Consider the following 24,406-nt stretch of genomic DNA (forward strand, 5'->3'; position numbering starts at 1 on the left):
ACTTTAATTCTCCAAGAAACGACTATCAACGGACGAACAGGGATCGATAGCTTTTAAAATGTTTTGGCAAATCGAGGTGGTCAACCCCGAATAGAGGAGTATCGCGATAGAACATTAGGAGGGATATATTTGGCCGATGTAGCAATAATTTCCATGCATATATACACGTAGGTGGTGCAGTGACGGCACATAGATCACAAGGGCTCGCCGACACGCGACAGCACGTGCTCCCAGCGACCGCTTTTCTCTCTCTCTCTCCCTCTCTCTCTCTCTCTCTTTCTCTCGGTCTCTACCCCTCTGACCCCACCCCCTTTGGCCCACCACGTGCCTGTGCACTTAGGGTGAACTTCATGAGCTTTCCACCCACCACAAACGACAAACCACTCGAGTGGATCCCCCTTGAACGCGTATGTGGCATAACCCTTCTTCCAACCATTACCGTGACGCTATTCATGCTTAATACAACGGATCTCCGGGATTTATCCTTAAACAGAGAAAGTCGAGATGTTGCTGGGCACCAGAGAATATTTTCCAAAAATTGGACTCGAGCATAGGTTATCGAGAAATTCTTCGACACGGATAATACGAGAATGTTGTTGTAGCAGTACCAGTGAAGGAAGGATTGTTTTGGTTATCCAATATTACAGTATTATTAGTATGGTATATTATAGTATTACATAAGTATATTTTTGCAACTTATCACAATTATCGATCGATGTATTAAAAAGAAATACGTCTCGGAATGTGGTTATAAAACTATGGCCAACGAAGTATTAATATCTTTCTTTTAACGAGCCTTTGTTTCATTTTTACTGAAATTGAGAATTTTCACTAAGAATATTAGGTTGTCCGAAAAGTGTCTTTCTTTTACAGACACGTCTTTTACAACAACGCGTTTTTATACAAACGTGAAACTTAATCTGTCGAACGTTGTGATCTTTATTTCGATAAGACAAAATGGATCATACGTAATTCGATAAAATAATATAAAACGGAAAATATTGTGCATCCATTATTTCCTTCTAAAACGAAAGAAACTTAGAAAAAAAAGAAACTTAAAAAGAAAGAAATTTCCTTCTAAAACGAAAGACCTAATACAATCCGATAAAAGTAAAAGTCACACGAATTACAAATATACGTACAACTTCAATTCTAGAAGTATTGTAGCTGCCTCTACGTCCGTATTGATCAACAACTACTATCAACATCAAACTCAAATCGTTGTAATTTCCGTGTGTACGTCGTAAGAATTTCGGTCGATCGAAAGGCATACGCGTAAATAATAAACATTCTTATTATTATTAAGCAGTGGGATACGACGATCTATTGAATAATCAGTTGGTGGGATTCGCAAATTAGGCGACGTTCGAAGCAGACACGGACAATCATATATTATACCGTTTAAAAAAATAAAAGAAAGGAGAGAAGAAAATGAACTACTTGCATACAAATGATTTTTTATCAGAAATTGACAAATTCATTGAATGAAAACCGACGATGCCTGAAGTGGTAGATGTGATCAAAATATGGAATGATTTTTGTGAAGTTCCACAAAAAGAGAAACGACAGAAAATTGGATGGCCAATTTTATTTTATAGTAAGTTTATTTTTCTCTTATTTATTTACGTAATATTAAATAAATAACATAATATATAAATAATCGCCTCAGTCGTCGGAAAAATCGGAGAAATTTATTATGCAAATTCTTCTTAGTCGGAAAGACCAACACAGGATCGTTATGCTTCTTTCGATTATCGAGTAACCATAATTTCTTCCTTCGATATCTTTAGTCCGGTCATCGATATAAGGCTACTTTATTCATTTATTAATAAAATATTCTTTTAAAATTAACTTCTTAATATCTTCATATACAAAATGTTTATCCAGTAAATCCAGTAAAATATGAACTCGTATGTTATAACTTAATGTACGTTTGTCGTGGTTAATTACTCGTTTAATTAAATTACGCCCGTGAAGCAACGCTTCCCGTCACAGAGACAAGGCCAAAGGAGATTCGAATAATTGTTTGTCGTCAGTCCAGTCGTAAATCCGTACGCACCGCGTAATAATCGCTTCTAAACAAGGGGATGACGGACAACGCGTAATCATATTATGATGTTGTGGCCTTTAGCTCTCCTGGGGACGGGGGAGAGTCGTGTGTTTGATATTTAGCATTTCCCACGGGAAGCTCGAGACTACGTTTTTACCATCGAGAGATTCCATTGTCGTAACATTTACCAGATAACTTTTTCGCCATTTCTCGCAGAAATTTAAGCGATTTCATCTTTCGTCAAAATTTGAAATTACGCTATCCTTTTAACGCGTACGCTACGATAATATTCGAACACCTTGTAGTAACATTATTTGAAAACGTAGAAATTAACGACGAATTAGTAATTAGAAATTGCCATGTGTATTTTTATGCTTCTGTAAATTGTCAAATGTAAACTGTAAATTTAAATGCTTTATCGAAACACATGGTAATGATATACTTTACGATGTGCTGTTCGAACTGTTTACACTAACGTCAGAAGTCTCTATCAGTCTAGAAAAACCTCGTTAATTTAAACTTCAAATTAAAAAATTGGAAATTAAAGAATTTCGAGATAAAAATCTTGTCAACGAAGGAAACAATCCTATAATTACTCGTGAAACTTTTATAGTATAATGTCCTCGCTCTTTAACGCAAAACTTCGCTTCTTAAGAAAAACGATCGCGTAATAACTACAGGAAGAGATCGCAGTGTACGGCCTGTAGCAAGCGGACAAGACTTATCGTCGCGGATCGCAATTTATTTTTGTATCAGGCGGATGTGTCTAACTAGTTTGTCCGGGCGAAAGTAAGAGCCTCTCTTTTCAAGATTAACGATACTTTAGTACTGTTTTAAAGAGGCACCCACCACCCCCGGCAACCCCCGGGACTTTCTCCTACCTCTGGTACTTGCAACCCCCCGAAGAAAATACTTAGGATTAACCTGTTCCACCACCCTCCTAAACCCTCGTCTCCTCCTGAACTCACCACTTCGTTATTTCCTACCGCCGCACTACCCTCGAATGGGAGGTTCAGGGTGAAACAGACGGAGAAAGGAAAAAAGAGAAAGAGAAGGGAACAAAAAAGTAGCAATCGTCGGAACTTGAAAGCAGGGCATTTTATGATGACTACAAAAGTGGTTCGGCCACTGTTAGGGCGGCGAGAAAGAGGGTGGCACGAGCAAGGCGAGACTCAGTTGCTACCCCCTACCAAGCTTTTTTTCCGCCCTTAGACGCAGAATCGAGGATAAAAGGAGAAAGAGGAAACGATAGAGAAGGAACGAAGCTGGATCACGATTCTCCCTTACCAGAGGAGAGAACGCTGCAGCCAGGGACTTGAATTGATTGCTTTCATTACGCAAAAAAGTCACTTCCTCCCTGTCTCCCTCTTTCTCTCCCTCCTGCCGTATCTATCCTTCCTTTTCTTCGCCATCTACTTTTTCGCTCTCCATCTCTCGGCATCCCTCGCCTTGCCCTTCGTATTTTTAACTTGTGCCGCGCGACACTGGCGAATAAGTAAGTGTGCTATTTACATCAAATCTCGTAAGTTATCGCCCACCGCCACCGCTATATCTTTCTTTCCCTTTTCTTCTTACTATGTCACGGGTACGGTAATACGGTTAGGGGTTAATCTTTTACGGAATAGTCACCGAATTCCGTGGGATGCTCTCGCAACGAGCACTCCGGGTTTTTGCGGTTTCGAGAGCGGCGAGCCAACAGGGGGATAAATTCGTCCGGTGCTTTTTCCTCTGTTTTTCTGCTTCTTTCCTTTTTTCCTCTTTTTTTGATCGTTCGGACGGACCGTTTTTGCCGCGAACGAGATTCTCATCGGAGACCCATTATCCTCGGTCGCGCGACGGCAAACAGAAAAATAATTCTCGCGAAAGCACCACGACGTTTCGGGGACTCTAATTGAAGCAGCTAATGAAATTCCAGCTACGGGCAGAATTCTAACAACGATTTAAGGTGTTTCCCGAGATTTACAGGGTTGTTCGTGATTGTACATAGAGGAGACCGAGATTGCTGATTGCTGCGTTAGGAGATTATTAATTGTTATATGAGCAGAACTGTTATCTGTATTGTGGACAGGTTTCTTGTTTGATAATTCTTACGAAGAATTTTCTTCCAACATAGGTTTTGCATATTATTGATTAACCTTCTACATACTAAACCTTTCGTAGTTTCTTCGATACTGAATTGTTGCTTACTTACATATAACTATACATATAGAAAAAAATACTTAACTCAGATATTAAAAACAAGCTTAACCACTATATCAAATTGAAGGATAAATTTAAAAAACACCAAACGTTGTTACATTTATATAAAATTTATCTAATTAAGGAGTAACATATTCATCTAATTTCTCCAAAAATACATATTTTCTATCTAAAAAAATTTGCATATGTATCCTTACATTCTTCAAGCAATTTATACATTTTTCGAAAAGCGTACGCTAATAGAAGGTGAACGAACCTATTACTCAATCTGATATTCCATTTACAAAACGAAGATCATCGAAATCATAGATTTCGTATCAAGTTTCGCAGTTATCTGAAAGTGCCAATTTTTATAAATCTTCTAATAAATCAGCAAAATACTGCAATATTCTACCCACAGATAACAAAGATCATGCATATCGCAGATCCTACGTAACTCCTACGTCTTGCCAATGATAAATCAGATTAATACAGCGGTTATCCGACGGATTAGGAAGGACAGTGAACCTCCAAGCTACAGATTAGCCATCCAAGAGCACGACGCAGTCACGTTACCCCAATGATCGATGCACCCGGAGCAACGAGCTCATCTGCATCTGCCCTGCGACAGCGCTGCACGACCACTGTATCGCTTGCACACTTCGAATACTGCTATCCAACCTCAAAGCTACGGGTTCCAAGTGCGTGTTTCCCCTAAATTCGACTGCGAATGTATCTCACGTCGAGTGCCGGTGCACTCATGTAGAGGACATATTGCCCGTCAACGCGAACCGAGCCGCTCGTTCGTTCAGGCAAATGATATGCCAAAGTGTAATCTCGAGAGATCCTCCAGAGATTAGGTCGGCCGACGCGATAATGACGAATGGATCCCCGTTGCCGCGGCCTGCTCTTTGTTCCCCGGGATCACGAGCCAGGTGAACCAAGAATTCTTTCGAGGGTTTGTTGTCAGGGGAAGAATCGACTGCGTGATATGGGGAAGCACACCAAGAACTGGTTTAGTTCTGGTTTCGAGGGATTTTCGGTAGGATTTAGCAGGGATTTTATTTGTAATTGGCGGTAAGGGGAGTAAGATTTTCGGTACTGCTAATGATTTCCTGTTTATTTGAACGTTGTGGTGACAGATTAACGCGAAGTATGTATTTTATTAAACAATTTTAGGGATCTGTTTTGAAAAGTCTTTCTCAGAAGGTTTGGTATATTTTAACATTTAGAGAGAATCTAGGAGAATCAAATACTTAGAAACAGATCGAAATGTAATTATCTTCAGAATGCCTATCGGAGTACTTTCAAACCATATTAATAATCTCTTACAATATTAAAAACATTCCAAGTAGCCCGTATTCTCTATTCTTTGCCAGAAACCAGAAACTCCTCTCTACATTTCGATTAACAAATCCGACGTCAAATCTGGACAACCCAATCCTCGAGCAGAATAATTTACAACTTCCAGCCTGCCGCTCCATCGAAACCACCCCTGAATCGAAACTCATACCCGACGCCCAACTACGACCCAGGAAACGCATCTTTCACACGCTGGAAACAGTTCGTCCGCGCATCTAAAGAACACGAGGAATCATCGATAGATCCTAATCTACGCCAACATCGCAACTGCGTATTTAAGAAAGCGAACGCACACACGCTCACGCGTCCAAAAGACACTAAGATGAATCCAATCCTACGCGGAGCGGCAATGTTGCGTCGTCGAAGGTTAAAAAGCAGCCGCGGTAACAGGATGCGGTGTCGGCGTGCAATCGATCCAAGCCTCGTCGGACAATCGAAAACGCAGAATCGGCCGGCTAGGAAATTACGGGATCCCCGGCGGCTACATCGAGTGTCGGATACGCAAGCCGGTTACGCAACGAACCTCGCGTTCGACAAGAGGCGCGTTTTCCGATCTCACGTATCTAATGTCAATGGAGGAGGCCTCTGTGCGTCTCTGTTTCTGCGAGCGAGACAAACGCGACGAGGTGGACGAAACGCGGAGGAGGAACGAACGAGGTGGCCCCCAGTCGGAACGTAGGAATGAAACGAAGAAAGGAGTCATGAAAGAACGCACTCGAATGTAAACCGGACCCTTGTGAGATTCGCGGCCCAGCGGCGGTCCCACCGACGCCGATGGCTGACCGCACCTTCCGGCTGATCCGAGTCGCTCCGAACACCAGACCTTCCCAGAGCGCTAACATTTTAGATAGGTGGGGGGCCCCCTCGCAGACTACCTCTTCTTCGATCCTCGATCGAATCCCGGAGCTTCTTTCCACGGATCTCGATACGCTTTTTTGTATCCGGCTGTAAATTGTGTCCGTTTCATGCACCATTTACGAAGACGATAGGCTTTTTTGGATTTTAATGCCACCTAAGGGCTCCTTATTTCAGTTGCCAGATTCCTGGAATATGAATTCTTGGTTTTGTTTTAACGTGGTGTTGGATGGGAGAGACGCGATGTATTAGGTATATGCAATTTATACGCTTGGTAGTACTTTTGGGATTAGAAAGGGAGGCTATATAGTTGAGATTGAGATTAAACTTTGTTGCTAACGAAGAGTATAGCGTAAGAGTATTGCGGATGAAATTACGCGCCTTTTTACGGAAACAATTTTTATATCAGATGCAGGTTTTTCTCTTGGTTCTGCAATTAAATATATATTTGTATTATCCTCCAAAATATTTCATAAATATCGATCGTCGCAATATTATTTGAACTTCTGTTCTGCGATAGAACTTCTTCAATCCGCCGCTACGTTTCTAAAATACTGCATCTCTGGTCCCACAAAGCTGTCGTCATCTTTAACTTCAAATATAGTATCTCGTTCAGCAGGTAATAAGAATAAAGGGTTGACAAAAGTAAAATTCCGTATTCTTTCCCGTAATCTTCAAATACGACGCCAATTTGCAAAAGGGTTAAGCGGAAAAAGATGTCGAAATCGCCTAAGTGTTTTCACTAAAACGTAGAACGCTTCTCTCGTGAGCAACTTACTCGTAACGACAGAGATTTTTTCGCTGGATCTGGATCGCGGTCAAACCCTTTCCATAAATCGTTGCTGAAAGTTTGGCCACGTACTCGCGACTCGCAATAACTCGGCGGCGGCGGATAAAAATCGGCCGGGGGCCAGGGATGAGTAATTCGGACCCGCTGAAGGGTAATTGGAATGCATCGTGCATTGCCTAACTTTCGAGTTATAGCCTGCATAAAAGTGATAAGTCTCTTCCGGCGAGTAAGCATCTATAGATTACCGTAAATGTTATACCACACCGCACGGTATATACACAAAGTTCCCAAGGAAAAGTATCCTAGCGGTGAGCGCGCCGCAGTTTGTAAACCAGTATATCGTCCCCCACCTCCTGTTCCCCTCCCCACACACCCCACGTGACACGCGTAACTTGCGAAGTCCTAGCCCTTTCCTCCCTCATCCACCTTTTACCATCCTCCACGGACTATAGACAGTGTCCACCATATTTTGTCCCGCGACGTAATCAGTCTCGTAATTAGCCGCGTCAGAGTCTGATACGCCTCGTGCTCCCTGTATCGTGCGCTGATCGAAATTGATTCATCTTTCGTGATCGTGAATCGTTTAACCCTCTGACTGTGTGATAATGTGACGAGGAGTGCGGAATGAACGATGTACAAATTTAGAAGGTTTTTTGCTTTCCCAAGAAGGTAGAAAAAGTACATTGTTAAACTTAGAACGAAGAATATAAAATATAAGGGTATAGGTATAGGAAGAAAACTATAGAAAGAAAAGTGATATAAGTGCGATACAATAACCACCAGAAACGATGATCGAGAGACCAAGTGGAACTATCACGCAGATTGGCGGTGTTCGCGAAAACTATATTGAAAGATATTCTAATCTATAAATAAACCTAAGAGTAATATCCTGTACTATAGCGACACTCTTTGGTAATAATCGTTTCCAATAACGAGCGAACTAAGGTAATCGAAACATTCTTCGATCGTCGACCGGGGGTAAAAGAGCATCGAGACGAAGTGGTCGAGCAGTGAGGTTGGGGAGGAGGCGAGTAGGCGAGTGTTTCGGAAGAAGTGGAGCGACAAAGGGAAACTCTTAAATAAATAAAATCGATAAGGCGAGACATCGTATCCAAGGAGAGCAAGGTAGAACCTCCCGGAGAGGGACAAGCTCATGAATAAGCAGTGCTCACGGGGGTGTGCGCCGCGTGATTTCGCGTGGGACTGTTGGCGGTAGACCAGCCGGCGAACGTTTATTTCGCAACCTTTGCCTCTTCCATCCCGGATTCTGCCTCTTGCTCTCGCAGCCGGCCTCGCTCTCTCCGTCGCACCGCGGTGGATGCCAATAACGACGTTATCCCGCGCGACGCTCAAGCCGTTTCCGTAGAAACCCCGCGTCACAGAGCCGCCCCACCTCGGCTACACGTGATCACGATCCAGCCAATGGTGTGCGCGGAATCTCGTGGCTGGATGCTGATCGAGGGATGCAAAAGGCGGGGTTGCAGCCCGCGTGGGGATGAAAGCTCGACGATAGAGGCGGGGGTCGAAAAGCTTGGCGAAGTCACGTGTGCCCGTCGCCAGAAGCCTTGTTCGTGCTTTCACGTCGTTGTTACCCGCACGACCGTGCCGCTTTTTGGGGTCCAGCCACCGTGTCACCGCGGCTGATAACGATAACGAGAGTCGGACGTGACCGAGAACCTTTTTGCCTATTTCGGCCACGGGACCCAACGACACGAACTGACGAGTTACCAGGCACAGTCGCTTCAAAGTGTCCGACGAGTATCCAGGATTGTTTTTCATCGGTTCTTTGCTCGTGAATACTTCTTCATGGTTGGATTGCTCTTCGCTCGGATTCCTTGCTGACAACTATGAATGGGACAGAGATGGTTCTTTCGGAGACGATTCGTGCGAACGAGATTCTTGGATTATTTTGAATTGTTTCTAACGATGGACTCTGTGTGTCTTTATATGGAGAAAGAAAGAGATGATTGGTACGATCGAAGTATAGTTGATAAGTGAATACAAATGAAATCTCAAGTGATCCTTTGGATACGATGAAGTGAACTGTGTTATCAGCGAAGAACAGTGTACAGTGACAAACAGCAAGCTAAATGTCGCGCAGATAATCGTCCAAAACTCGTCAATAATCTTCTAAAAGCAGTGTCCAAAATATTCGGAAGCCATTGGAATCTCAATTTTAAGATCCATCGTACATTTCGAAGTAATCGTAAGGCTAAGAACCGTTAAAATCCAAGTGGTTAAAATTCCAACATCCAGAAACTAATTTGAGAAATCGTCTCATTTTACCAATCCAACGATGAAGAGAGTCAAAAACCCTTTTAAGAATTCGATCAGAGTATCATTGTGGACATCGTGCGAGAGTGGAGTTCAGTGATGTCGCGAGTGCTGTGAGAAGAAATTTGAGAGGCCGTAAGTGTCCCATAGATAAAGTTCTAGTAGACGAGGACGGATTCAGCTCTCGATTCATGAAGATGAAGCGACGGTCGACCGGGTGCTCGTCGAAGCCACCCGTCGTCCGGCACAAAGACGCTCCTGATGACGGTCATTGTACCGCCACGCCATAGACTAGTCTCGGAGGCTACGGTTAAAAAAGAGACGAGAACCATCACCTCTGGAAACTTGCGAGAAACATCATCGTCGGTGGTCAATAGGACCGACCGTCCTTTGGACGCGTTTCACATATTATACGCGACATCAAGAGAGGAACCACCTGGATTCCCACAGCCGACGGCCGTCGGCTACTGAGGGGCCACGATGGACCTCAGCACCGCCTATCGTTACAATCAGAATATGATGGAATACTACACCTGTAAGCTGACAACACGCGCGGTCCTCCGGACTTATTTTTCTATTTTTCTACCTCCTTGTGATTTTTTTCGTTTGTTAGAAATCCTTGGTTGCATATTTTTGCTTATCTTTGTTTTAATTGGGTTGCATCTTTCGTGATATCATGGGTAAAGAGCAGATGATTTCGATTTACTCGTAGATTTATTCTGGTTGATTTATTCTCAACACTTCTGCAGCAAACAAGATTCGAATTTGCGTCTCGGCCTCGAATTATTTTTGCATAGTTGTCAGGCGACAGTTGTTTGATTAATTTTTATTACGTTCGTCTTCATCGACGAAATTACTGCTTTTAACCTTGCTGCGTTCTTTGGGTCTTTCTAACCAGAATTTCCTTCTATCGTTAAACAATTTTATTTCATTAAACGTAGCTAGTTAAGTAAACAAACGTTAAAAACTATACAGAGTTAGTCTATTGATAAAATTGTCCGTTATATAACTAGGTACTTTACACTATCAATTAACAATTAGTAAGAACAGATCAATTTCAGCTGGCGCAAAAATCGATCTCACTCGCTTAAAACTTGGTACATGAGAAATAGCAAATTCCTAAATAGACGAATTACTATATCCAAGAGAATCTGACAATCAGAAAAACGAATTAAGTCAATTAAAAAATATTTCAAACTCGCGATACGAAGAATACTTAAGGTTTGCCTAGGTTACCGCTTGACCCGAACTAAGTTAGAAGATTCTCTTCTTGTCTTTTAATAACCGTGAATAGGAAACGATATTCTAAGAAGCGGCAAGACACCGCCCGTTTTTACACGGAATAACTTAAACACCGAAAAAGCAGAAAACAATCAACTCTCTTCCCCGGATCGTGAGAGCGAACTTGTTAGCGTAAAAATCGATTTCTCCCGGTATTTTCTGTCCGATCAAGCGGTCCGTGGAATAGAACGAGGAAAGTCGAGCGGACGGTCCGCTTGGCGACAAATTCGCATCGTCGTCGAGTAAACGAGAGTGCGAAAACGAGAAATTCAACGACCTTCGTCCGATCCGTTCGATTCGTAGCGGTACAATGGTTGATGAAAAAGCAAAACCGCACGTCGTTGCAGTCTCTGATCCGCGTAGGAACCTTTCGCGGAACCGTTCGACTACCTCCTATCAAGTTGTTCCTCTTCGCTTCCCTAAATCCTCAGTGAAAGCTTCCGAATCAGCGTAGCGAACGCTCGAAACGAAAATCTCTTCTAGTTTGCGAAAGAAAGAAAAAACTCGGCCACAGAATCTTCTCGTACTTTCGTTTTCTCTCACTTTCTTTCCCCCGCCGAATAAAAAGTCGGTCTTGCTATATCCCGGAGAAATTCACATCGCTCTGAACCGATCCGGCAAATTCGAGGAGAAAAAGGGGGTTAAACCGGACCGAATCGTGGAACCGTGTTGCACACGCTTCCGCACTGTGCGCGGTAAGCAGCGATCGAAAGCGAGAACGCGACTTTGGAAGCGTGTCCGGCGTAATCGCGCGTGAACAGAGAAAAGTGTGAAGAAAACGGAGAAAAATGTGTTGACTCGGTGAACGCTTAACACATTCGCTGATACCGATGCATAGAATCCGTCCTCTTAATTATTTGGAATTTACTTGCTGCACTCTTATTGTAACAATCGGAGACGCAATCCTTGAGATTTTATTTCTATGTGTTTTAATAGAAATATTTTTAGAGAGACGAATAAAATTGTAAGCAACACGGTTAACATGTTTATCGCAGATTCAGTAGTCGCTATTTACGATGATGTAAGCTAATAAATAAATATCGTACGATATCTGTTTGTATATTGTAAAACTTTGCGTCATAATGGTCCAAGTCAGGATTTGAAGAATTTATATTTAATTACGTATTTAAACTTTTAGAGGTATCGTCCCTTTAATTTCATAATTAAGTTGGTAACTGTATCTACGTTTACATGAGTTGAAATCAATTTTTTCTAATAATAAACTTAGGACACTATTTTATGAAAACTAGCAGCGGGCCGTGTTACATGCTCCACTATGATTCTCAGCTCTCCATATGGCATGAATTACTGTGAATACTTGACATAAATTTTTGTGAATTATTTCTTCACAATTTTCCACTTTTCGATATATATTTAATTTTCTTCAAAATATATGTCTCCTCGAAATCAGCTCGTACGCAGTTAAATGTGCTAATAGAATTATTTTAAAATACAAATGAAATACTAAGTAATAAAGAGAGAGTTACAGCAAATATTATTAGAAAATTGTGAGATAAAAAGATATGCAGTTTTTGCGGAGGAATAATTACATTTTATTATGTCGTAAATGTGTTAAAATCATACGATACACTGATCACTGTGTGAAAGGAAAAAAAGAAAAAAGGAAAAGTCTTTCGATCGCGATTTCGTCTAATTACAGGTGGAAACGTATTAATTAGGTGGCCACGGTCGCCGTTTCCAAGCGGCGTGGCCGCGACCGTCCGCCGGTTCCGTTCGAACTAATGGCATGATAATAATTATGAAACATTAACAAGAACGGCGCGGTCAACGCGTGTGCATCGCAGCTGAATCGTTCCGCGACCAGTCAGCCAATCGCTTTCATTGAACAGGCAAAATTATCCGTGTAATTGCAGCGGAATTTGCTGAACGTTTCAAGACCAGAAAAATTATCGTCGATATTTGCTACAGAGGCAGGTGAAACAAATCAACGATTTTATTTGTAATTTTGTATCACTCTATACTGGAAACATTTTTACGATTTACGTGACATTAGAAAAGTATAAACTTGACTTTCTCTAATATATCGAATCGACTTTCCATGATATCGATGTTATTGACACTGAAATAATCGAGATTAAAATATAAAATGACAAATGAAAAATATAAAGTGAATGTAAATAGATTGCAGATGTTCGTGCAGTTATGGAAAATTTAATTCTCTGCAGTCTGAGAAACATTTGGTGTCTCAATTCAACTATTATTCGTGTATTCGATAAGGTATTTAAGATCTGCTCGTTACTGTGATCGATTTCCATATATTTTTGAGCAATGATATATCTCCAACTTGACGTATTTCTAATAAATTTATAAGACAAAAGAATATGTTTTACGCGTTCATACTGAGAATTACCGAAGAAAATCAAAGAGAAGAATTCACACGATGTACAAGAACGTGCAGGATATTCAATACATAGTACTCTATACTAAAAGGAAATGCTAGAAGATGAAACAAATCTCCATTTAAATTCCATTCCTTCAAGAAAATGTTTAAAAATCCGAATTCCCAGAAACATCCACAGTCTACCTATAAAAAATAACTCTCCAAAAAAAACAGCAAATCTGCAAAAATTTCTTCGAAAAAAAATTACGAATACATCATTTTGTTCGCTCCGATACTTCCACTATTAAATTAGACATACGACCGATCGAGCTACGAATTTCTGAAAAATAATACCAGCGGCCCGTACTTTTCCGTGTATTTTTCAAGCGAGCGAGTAATAAAGTGTAGCGTGTTTCCAACGCGCGCCCGGCAATACGTAACGCCAGACCGTAATGTAATACAGGAACAAAGCTGCTGGAGAAATATCGTGTGACCGAGTCGGGAATCTATATCGTGTAGAATTCTTCGTTGATGCTCGCTCGCGCACCTATCGTGCCATGTCCATCGCTCTTTTCCTTCTTTTCGTCGTCGCAATACCTTTTTCCTCGCACACCAGAGCCAACATCGTCGTCGAATTCGTTAGTTTCGCGCGTTCCGCTCCAACGACGCGATTAACCAATCGTCAAGGGTATCTAATTGTCGATAGCCATCGTATCTTGATACGTAGAGTACGTCCGATATATTCACGAAAGTATTTGAACATTTGCCGTAGGAGGCTTCTATAAATTTATTTCGAAATTTCATTATCGCTGTAACGAGATTCTGTAAAGTTCGAAAGCGATCCGGGGACGTACATAAAAGTTACGAGGCATTTACTGTAAACATATGTTCACGAAGAAGTTAGTATGCAAGAAGTAGTATGCAATGAAAAGAACGATTTTAAGATGGGCTGATTATTGGACAATTTAGGCTAATTGGCTGCTAAAAGTATTTTCATGATCTTTGCACTAAACGTAGCTACAAAGCTTTTACACCGTCGATTAGGGTACACCGCGAAGATGTAACGATATGCTTCATGCTTGTTCCATGAAATCAGAATGGCGGACGTGTTAATAGATCGCGAATGAGAAGCGTGGCGGCCCGGAAGTGGTTCGTATCAGTTGGCCAGGCAGCCAGGTCAACTCATTTTGCATCGTCGTTCTTGCAGTCAGATAGAATCGCTATGGAATTAGGAAGCTGACCAGCTTTCTCTGGTACCGAGTCGAAATACCGATGAACATCCGATTAATTCGCCAACTGAGAAGCTTGTTGAAGAACCGTGTCGTTACTGTGGGAAAGTTTGACGGGTCTTTTGGATTGGATGAAACGATATTGCAATAGTATACCGTCATTAACGGTAAAAAGTGCCGCTCGAAACCTGGTTAATTTGCTTTTAACGTTTCTTTGCGAATCGTTGATACGCGTGAATTTTTCTTCCAATCTTTCGTTAAATTCTTTCTCAAAATATTGTAAGACTTCTCGCTTGTTGAAACAGAAAGGTTAGATCATTATGCAAAAAGATCCTACTCTGGTATTAACGAACAAAAAGCATTTCTAATGTCTTAAGAATATGTCTATCATAAAATTGAAACGAAAAATCATACGTAACGCATCACGCTATCACAGGACTGTTCAAACTGTGAAGACATTTTGCAACATTAGAAAAATATCATTGAGTCGAGAATAATCGAAAGAAGACAAATTCTCATACATTTCTTTCGCTTAAACGTCCAAAAGAGAGAAGTACAAAGAAGAAATCCGAAGTTAACAAGCATGCTAGTAGAGCTAACGAAACGAGACTGCACGGTAGCGCATAGACGGAGATTCAGGATAGGAACGCAGCTTGGGGACAATAATAAGCGTCGGTGACGCGGTTGCTGCGAGAGAGCAACGGCACGACAATTCGTAGCACTGGTAGCCCTGGATTTGACCTCCGGGGGTGGTCCACGGTTCTCGAATCCAGGGCCCTCGTATAGTTGTGGTCAGCAGGCGTGACGGCGTGTGTGCGCCGCGTAGGGTGGTCATGGTGCTTTTGCCCCGCGCCACCATCATTCCAAGCGCGACTATCCCCCTGACTACCGGCCACGCCGCGGGGATGCGACCATAAACGCGAAAGCGAATTGATTTGCGACCGGAAAGCGCGTATCGTTTCTAGTAATGATCGCGGATCCCTTCATTGTCTTGCTGCGTCGTGATCGTATCAGTTATGGGGGAATGGAGGAAAAAAGGAGAATCGGTGGTTCACGCGTCGCGGAGCGCCTCGTTTCGCCAACAATGATGCTTCTCATCGGAATGGCCGGATCATCGCGGTAATTAGCCGCGATTGTTTGGCTACGTGGAACGCGTGGTCCTTGGTATGGGGAAACAGAGACTTCGTTTCGCAGAGGTTTTAGTCTTGTCTGCTTTCTGAGGAATTTACAATGGAGAGTTTCGATGCAGTTTTAATTTGTATCAAAGTGAAAATGGTAATTTTGTTAGCTTTAGCGAGCACGGTTGAGGATTGGGAAGTTGACGATTTAGGGTTCGATAGAGTTTCTGGAATTCATAGATCTCGAGGTTTCTGAAGCTATTAACAAATTGACTGTCGATTGATTGCAACATTTCAAGCAGTCAAGCAGTTACATTCGCACAATTTTGGATGTTTTTGGTTACTGTCGTAATAAAAGTGGGAAGTACTAAACGTATTATAAAATGTATGTATATTCACGGAATTTTGTTTTTTGATAAACTATATATTACATTTGCAGATAACAACGTGGTGTGTTAAAATAAGCGATAGCACTTAGCCACTCTCGACAAAATGTACAAATCTAAACGGCAGTGTTAATGGTAGAGCTGACACTCCGTGTATCAAGCTAATTTATTACACGCAATGTAGCTAAAAATATGTGCCCCTTCATATTTTACAATTTCTTTAAATACTTCCGTAGTCCGTATTACTTTACGACACAACCTAAAAATTAACTTTCACGTGTGTAAAATACATAATAGTGAAAAACCGAATTTAAGTAATTAAAACGATTAAAAAGTTAATTTTCAAATATACGAATACGTACATAAGAATTCGAAAAACTTCGATCTTCCGTGTCTCGTGAAAGTTGGACGATCAGGCAAATCTAGAATTAATTTTCCAGTAGAATAGTCCAGTCGCGCACGGACACGACAACAAGAAGATTCGTATCAGACTTGTTATACTCTACTGCGTTACTGGAGCACGTTAAATCGAATGTCGGCCATTATCACGACTATTTCTTTCCCCTGACAATTCAGTCTGATCTGCATCAACATGTTTGCCAGAGGAAGTCGATTGACCGGGCAAAAAGAAGCAGCATAAGCAAGGGGACGAATCGCGCGGTCCCGTCGCGCACTATAACCGAACAGGCCTGGTTCGTCGATGTTAGGGGTTAGAAACAGCGCTGATCATCAAATCATCGGTGCGCTGGCACGTACACGGGGACATATGTCGCGGTCCAGGACCCTCCATTACGATATTAGATCGAAGTTAACGCGTTAGGAGACCGTAATGCGCGAAAATAAAGTCGTCTCGCGAAGAGAACGAACAGTAGCGTGTGGGATGGAAAATCGAATGTTCTGGCACACGTTGCTTCCATTATTAGCAAATGCACTCGTTCGAAGGGGAATTGGGGAACAGAAAATGTTTTCATACAAGAATGGGTCACTGAAATACGAGGTTTTAGTATATATTGTGTCTAGTGTTTGCCCCTATGTAGAATGATTGGATCAGAGGATCGAACAGAGTATATAAATGTACGTATAGCATTTATTAAAAGTAGCGAGAAATACTTGATCGACATATGCGAGTCCGTTAATAAAGCACGATATAAATAAGTCAAGAGCAAAAACCGTTCGTTTCAGTATATTCAAAATCGATAAAACTAAATGAAGCCTATTAACAATATTCTATGAGATTCTATCGTTGTACACAGACAGAAATCATATTTTAACGCTATCGATACACTATCAATTCGACATTCGTTAGGAGTTATTCGACTGATCCATGAAGTAACAAGTGATTTTTAGATCATAAAGCTACAAATATTTCGTTGCACGATGAATTTATACCATCTCCGATCCAACACTGGAAGAAATTTTAAGAGCAGCTAAGAAGAAGCTCAAATCGTAAGAAGGAAACAGTTAGTAATCCAAAGTGTAAAAGTAAAATCGATCTTTAATGCTAAGGTCGGTCGCGATCTTTCTCCAATCGCGGAAGTTCGACCTGGACGTTTCGTAAAACGGTATCCTCTCGAGCTAATGCATTATCGATTTCCATTTTCCAGGCCACGGCGGAGTTAACCAGCTCGGTGGCGTCTTCGTGAACGGAAGGCCCCTACCGGATGTAGTCAGGCAGAGGATCGTCGAGCTAGCGCACAGCGGCGTCCGACCGTGCGACATTTCCAGACAACTCAGGGTATCTCACGGCTGTGTATCCAAGATACTGTCGAGGTGAGTACCGACACCGTTCCGGCGCCATCCAGACCTCCGTCGTATCCGTTACAACCGCAACCCCCGTGGTGTCCCGACGGCAACAGACTTGCTTTTTGCTCTACCGTCGTTTGGCGCTTCGGCGATTTCCTCCATCGATTCGTCCATCCTCCTGTCACTGCATCGATGCATGATTCTTCTACGACCGACTGGTTGATGAATGAGGAACTACGTGTTGAAAGAACGAATGACAAGTTTGAATGGTAATTGACGGAAGATTGGTTTCCTTGCAGCTTGTTCGACAAGTTAGATTCTGAATAGGTATGTTGCAAATTGATCAGAATTTTTTGTTGGTGGAAGGAGACTTAATTTCGTAGAATTGCAATAATTGAGTAGGAATTCATTTGCGTTTTGAGGATAATACACGTTTTTCTTCGATCATTTGTTGGACATTTGTTGGACAAATGTCTAGATAACAATTCTTTGAAATTCTTTGGGTTATGATATTGTTAACGACAGATTTCATTTATATATCGTTGATACTATTAATTCTTCGAAAGAAGTTTCTCTTCGGAGAAACGCAACTAACAACATATCAAATAATCAGGCAGCGCCAATAGCTAGACTTTGATTAAAAATCTAAGAAATAAAGATTCTCTTGTAAAAAAAAAAGGAAGCCGTACCAGCTGAATGAATGTCTAATTCGTTAATTCGAGACGAAAGACAAGAGACGCGATGGCGCAAATGATTTAGTGGAGGATCAAATTTTCCATGGCAGACGTAACGCTGTAGTTCCCATGCGTTCGAAGTGGCCAAAGATACCCGAAACGAAGAAAAAGATGCGATGGTCGAGGGAAAGACAGAAAGGAGAGAATAGGGTGCACGAGGAGGCGAGGAAAAAAGGTAGACCAATACTGGTTCGGGAGTGATTTAATTAAAGACGCTGTTAGGAGCACGAGGCGAACGAACCCGGGGACGAAAACTGCGACGCCGGAAGGAAGGAACCACCCCTGTTCCGGCCGCGGTGGGGGGTGCCAGCGGGTGCGACGATATGCGGTTTCCATGTTTTTTCCACCCTCCGCCCCGCGTTACATAACGGGTGGCCTCGTGCCGTTTTGATGGCCCGAATGTCATACGTCCCCGCCGGTAGAATATCATTGTCGTATATAGCCAGCTCTTTCACGTATATGCCCTGTATATGTGTAATAGGCCGGCTGGATTATTTACTACTTTATTGCCTCTCAAGTTACCATCCCTTGAATTTGCCTATCTTTTTTCTTTGGATTTCATGCGAAGCGAATTTGAACAGTTTATTACCCTCGATGCGTTCGGAAATGTGAAATCACTCGTGTTGATAGGTATCTTTTGGGACGAAAGGGATCTTTAGAATAACGTCCGATGAATTTTAGAAGCATTCTCAGTAAGGAAATTTCTATCGAGGAAATAATAAACAAGAATTTCGCAGTATGCAATCCTTGACCTGAGAAAATTGTGAGCTAACTTACACTTTCATAGAAAAATTTCTATGTTCTTGCTATAATTATCTGTAAAAAGTTAAATTTATAACAAACCTGCGTTTATCTTGTTTTTTGGAACAGATATATTCGTATGATATTTGCGTTGTAAATTTTTCAAATATTTTACACGTAGGAGTACGTGATCATCAGTGAAGTTTGACGTCTGACCACTAGATATCCATTCTACTTAAGAATCGGTCGCGATTCGCGCTTTTATAAACAATAAGTAAACGTGAAAATGTTCGTTCCTGGAACACCGACAGGATCATTAGAGAAATTTTCCCATGTGGCCGAGTTCGACGCAGAAAATTAGCGAAATTTATTCAGACGAAATTGCCTGTGGGTCCGCGATTAATCGTAAATCCAGGACGATTTTAATCAAACGCGCGATGTCGAAACGATTTATTGCGCAACCGTATTAACGGCAATGTGTTATGAACAGAAATTAACAGCTATATTAACGTCGAGTAGTGCATTTATTTTTCAATGGATTTACAGCCGATCAGATCGATAAGTCGCGGTGGCGAGCGACGTGTGAATCAAACTTGAAAAGAAAACGCGGTTCAACGGCCGTTGTTTCGCAATCGATTTCCTAATCGCTTATTCAAAAACACCAAGTAAGAATAAATTAAGTCAACCAGGATGGAGCAATTGCTACTTTTTCGCTGGCACTTCTCGCTTTTTCTGAATCTACGCCTGGTAAATTAAAATTTAGAAACCGCAGCTGAAATTCCTATTTTTCTGGCTGTGTTTCGTCAGGAATAAAGAAGTTACGATTAACGCTAAAGTTTCTAATCCACGCGAAAGGCATTGAAAATAATTGTCTAGAGAAAGTAAAGAATAAAAATCATTTTAATATTTCTCTACTTTTCAACGATGAGATATTTATAAATTTGTGAAATGTTATATCTAAATTCCTTATTGTAATAGATTCGATAATTCTAAATTACGTATTTCCAAATATTTCTTCTACATTTCCAAAGACACGAACGTCACGTTTCAAACGACGTCTAACTTGGACTTCCTATTTCTACTATTCGTACGCTTGTAACTTTACAAGGTGCAAAGTTTATAGTCACTTTTTCTAGCGAAACTGCGGTGAAAACGGTCGTAGACCTCGGCGACGAGACGCTGTTAACACCGAAGCTTTACGCAGTCACGCGCCACTGATACGTCGCGACATCGTGTGCCCCGGATTTTCGCGGAATCGCGACGATTTCGACGCACATGTACAAACGAAACGGAAACGCCGGTTCCTGGCTAGGTGATGGTTCACGGAGACAGCGTTGAAAAGTTCGCGCCAACCCTCGTTTGACGGAGAAACGTCTATCATAACGGATGCATAAAGCGGCTTCTCAAAACATTTTTGAGAAACGTTTCTTCAATAATGACTAACTTCTTTGCAGTTAATTTTATTCGGCCAATTTTAGCTGGTTATAAAATTCCTCACGAATTCCTCACAACATGTATAATTTGTAATAATATATTTCTTTAAATACGATTAATAGGAAATTAAACGTAGCCAAAATGTTCTCCCGAATATAGTTTAGTAACATAAAAAAATTAATTGACTTTAGTCTACATAAAGCTCGTAATATACGGAAATTTTCAAAATTTCTGGGAGGTTAAACTTACCTAAGCATCCCTGACACGATCTTGTCTCCAACAACCTGATAGTGTTACACGAAAGAGATCTAAAAGAAAAAAAAAAGAAAAATTATCGATTGAACTATCAACGATTAAACTGAAAACCAAAATTAATGGGAATAGGGCGAATGGTCATAGCTTGGTCAATTTAAAAAATTGTAATTGCGCAACGTAATGGGCATTTGACGGTAGGGATGAGTGAGCATCGCCATGTGGACCTGGAATGGGGTTTTACGCCAGATATAATCGTAATAATTTCGAAACGGGGCGAAATGGCCCCAACCGTTTAAAAGACCCCTCCGACGCTTTCGACTGTAACAGGTTCGTGATCATTTTTTGTTCAGGGTGAATATTGCCGAATGATACATTGTTGAACCATCGTGACACGATTTAACGTGCGATACAAGTGGTTGCCCCCTATCGAATATTATAGAATCGAATATGATTGTAAGTTTGTTCGTCTCTTACCGTTATCTTTCGAGAAATATTAAAGAAAACTTACTTGTATTGACAGTAAATAAACATATGACAAGTGATGATATGAATAAACATTGCTTATAATTGTATTATTTAAATCTGTACACATTACGTATATAGAGGAACGTATAGATAGATAAATAGTGTTGATACGTGAATATTCAGAAAACTGTATTCATTCCAAATTTGCAGAATATGCGCTAGGAAGATAGTCAATCCATTTGCAAGGTCATACAAGATGATACAACAAGACAATGTATACATCGTTAATTAAGCAGACCTTATACACATAAGAGATTCCTTTCTCTTAAAGAAACGTGAACGATATTATTATACAAACCGATACGTACAAAATAATATAGAGAATCTATCATTTCGTTATTTCCTCGTAACGAATCTCGATCGAAGCAACGATCCCCGATAATCTGCCAACAGTGGCGGATCGGTTTCGAGCTTTCCCTCGACCGATTATGACCGCTTTCTCTTCGACTATCACATACTCCATAACTGACATCGCTACCTGACAACACCGGTTTCCCCGTAAATCGCTAATTCCTCCGTGGAATTGACAGCGACAGTCGTCGCGTCGATCGAGCCAGTTCGAATCAACTTCTCACGCTTTAACGAGCCGCGTGTACGTCAACCGACACCATACTCGAGCTCAAATGTATCACGCTCAAAAGAAACACATTGAAAATTGACAACGACACCGTTGAATTTCACCGGTCAATGTTTTTTTATTTTTTTATTTCTATTTTTCTGTTTCTTTTTTTTTTTTTTTTGTTTTTAAAACGAGCGATGGAAGAGGAAAAAGGTAGAAAGAGACGAAGGGAGAATGAGAGAGGCACAAAATTGGCCGACAGTTTGAACGAGCATGAGTCGACGCCGGCGGCGGACCCACATCCATCAAGGCGGCCCACAAGCGGACCATTATTGCGGGCTTTCTCCCGTAATTGAATTTAAGCACCAGCGAAGATATTATTTAACTAATTAGGCACAAAGGGCGCGTTCACGGCGGGCCAATCGCGATTGACCATCGCACGCGCATACACGCGCCGGGAGGGCTCAATGGAGGGAAAGAAGAGGGAGAAACACAGGGTAGAGGCAGAAGCCGTTTGTTTTAAAACAGCCGGTCGTTGACGCGCCGCTGGACGGCGATTCGTTATTCCGGCATTGGCCGCACGTCGCGGGAAAAACCAGCCGTTTCTCTCTTTCTCCATTCTCGCTCCCTTTGATTCCATTCGATCGGAAAAAATTGGGATGGGGTGCAGTCTCTTTCGATATCGTGGTTTGAAGATTACGTGGCAGTGAGAATTTGTGCGAATGACGAAAGATGCGTACTGGGAATTTGGTGAATATTTGTGCTAATTTTGGAAAATTAGCGTACGAGTAAATTAGAACGTACGGTGTCCTGTAAAAATGTAGCCGTATGTGATAAGAATCTGTGTCATGCGTATGAAATCTTTAAATGGGTATGATCGAAAGGAGTGAGAGTTTTGTATCAGTCGTTGAAGAATTAAGAGAATTTAAAAAAAAAAGAATTTCTTATAGAGACGTCAAGAGCGAGAGTTCAAAGATAACCAAGTAAAAATCATTCTTCATTGTTAGACCGTGAATGCTTACGCAATTATGGGAAATTTAAAATGCAGAAATGTGCAGATTGTATGTAATGTTTAATCTGTCAAAGTATTTGTTATAATATTTATAACACAAATAATTGGTGACTAAAACAAGTTCCTATTTAAATTCCATTACTTTGGTTATGTTCAAAAAGATGTAAAATTGCATAAGAATCCGCAGTTTACTTACTACGTTACTTTTAAATATTCTCTTTATTTTCTGTTCTTAAAAATCTGCTCGCAACCTGACATTCTTACAATAGTTTCTGGAAGTGTAGTAGGATCGAATTTCTGGTTGGTTATGGAGATTTCTAAAGGTGATGGAAATAGTAGACGGTTAGCGTTAACGATTTTGAAAAGTCACGTAGACGTAGGAATGTAATAGAATCGCGACATAGATCCATCGAGTTGGTTTCTTTTTTCTTTTTGTTCGCAGGTATTATGAAACCGGCAGCTTCAAGGCTGGTGTGATAGGCGGCTCGAAACCGAAGGTTGCAACTCCACCGGTGGTCGAAGCGATCGCTAACTACAAGAGGGACAATCCAACAATGTTCGCGTGGGAGATCAGGGATCGATTGCTTGCTGAAGGCATTTGCTCGCAAGACAACGTGCCATCCGTCTCCTCGATCAATCGGTGAGTCCAAATTTTCCCGTCAGATTAATCAAAACTGACCAATTAATACAAAATCCAGTAATCTGACCGAGATCTACGAAACTATAAAACTACAAACTTTCGGTTAATGATAAAACTATAAGATTATTTAATAAAGACAAGGATGAAAAGTTGAAGACTTCGATTCCAAATGATGATTACATCATCGAATCATTAAATGATTACATCTTGTGAATTATCGTTCTAATTGAAATAGATATAAGAAATTTTCCTCTTGTCAAAGTTGTTAATAATTGACCTGCAGAAACTTTATTAGTCGCGGGGAAACGTAATAACTAGCATTAGATGTCGCTAATTATTTCAAAACAACGAACGAGCAAATAACTTCTTCGATGGTACGTTCCTTATAAATAGACTGGAACGTTTATTCGTTCATGGAGAATTCAAAGATGCACAGATATATAGAATATCGAAAATAGGGTAGCTACTTGTTATAACATTTAATAACAGTTTCATAAATCTACAAATTCGCACAAAAATTCCATAATCTACGTAATATACTTACATATTAGCACGAGAATCGAGTCTTTGCAAAATTAAATAGATTCCTTCTACGATCCTCGCAAAAGTGCTGACAAAGATTCCCCTTTCATCGTTCACAAACAAAGTTCGTCCGAATCAAGATCAAACCGATTCTTCGTCATCTCAAAATCGATGAACGGATACTCGTGGAGACACGAAATTTATCGTGGAAAACGATTGAAGAAAGCGAGAAGGGCGTGCGAACAGAGCATATGCTTGATGCGAGCGGCAATGGGAGCGATTAGTTATCCTCGGAGACGAGGAAGAATCATCCCCACGTCCCGTGCATCGAGATAAGCGTGTGCAGAGAGCCGGTCCGTCACCCCGATCCTATTGAC

General features: G+C 41.2%; 1 protein-coding gene across 3 annotated transcripts in view; it reads left to right on the plus strand.

Annotated features, from left to right (window-relative positions):
• The window catches only part of LOC117240377 (paired box protein Pax-8), a 196,155-nt gene that overhangs the window by 141,501 nt on the left and 30,248 nt on the right, over window positions 1-24,406 (plus strand). Inside the window, exons 1-3 of one of the 3 annotated variants that reach the window (XM_033506389.1) lie at window positions 1,476-1,597; window positions 17,469-17,634; window positions 23,310-23,507. In XM_033506389.1, coding sequence (XP_033362280.1) covers window positions 1,498-1,597; window positions 17,469-17,634; window positions 23,310-23,507 — 464 coding nt within the window. In that variant the 5' untranslated portion in view covers window positions 1,476-1,497. Of the gene's footprint in view, window positions 1-1,475; window positions 1,598-8,425; window positions 10,045-17,468; window positions 17,635-23,309; window positions 23,508-24,406 lie in introns of those variants that run through there. The other 2 variants (XM_033506390.1, XM_033506388.1) reach the window with 2 other exon arrangements.

This window comes from Bombus vosnesenskii, unplaced genomic scaffold, assembly GCF_011952255.1.
Source record: "Bombus vosnesenskii isolate JDL3184/JDL3185 unplaced genomic scaffold, Bvos_JDL3184-5_v1.1 scf7180000014621, whole genome shotgun sequence".
Lineage (NCBI taxonomy): Eukaryota > Metazoa > Arthropoda > Insecta > Hymenoptera > Apidae > Bombus > Bombus vosnesenskii.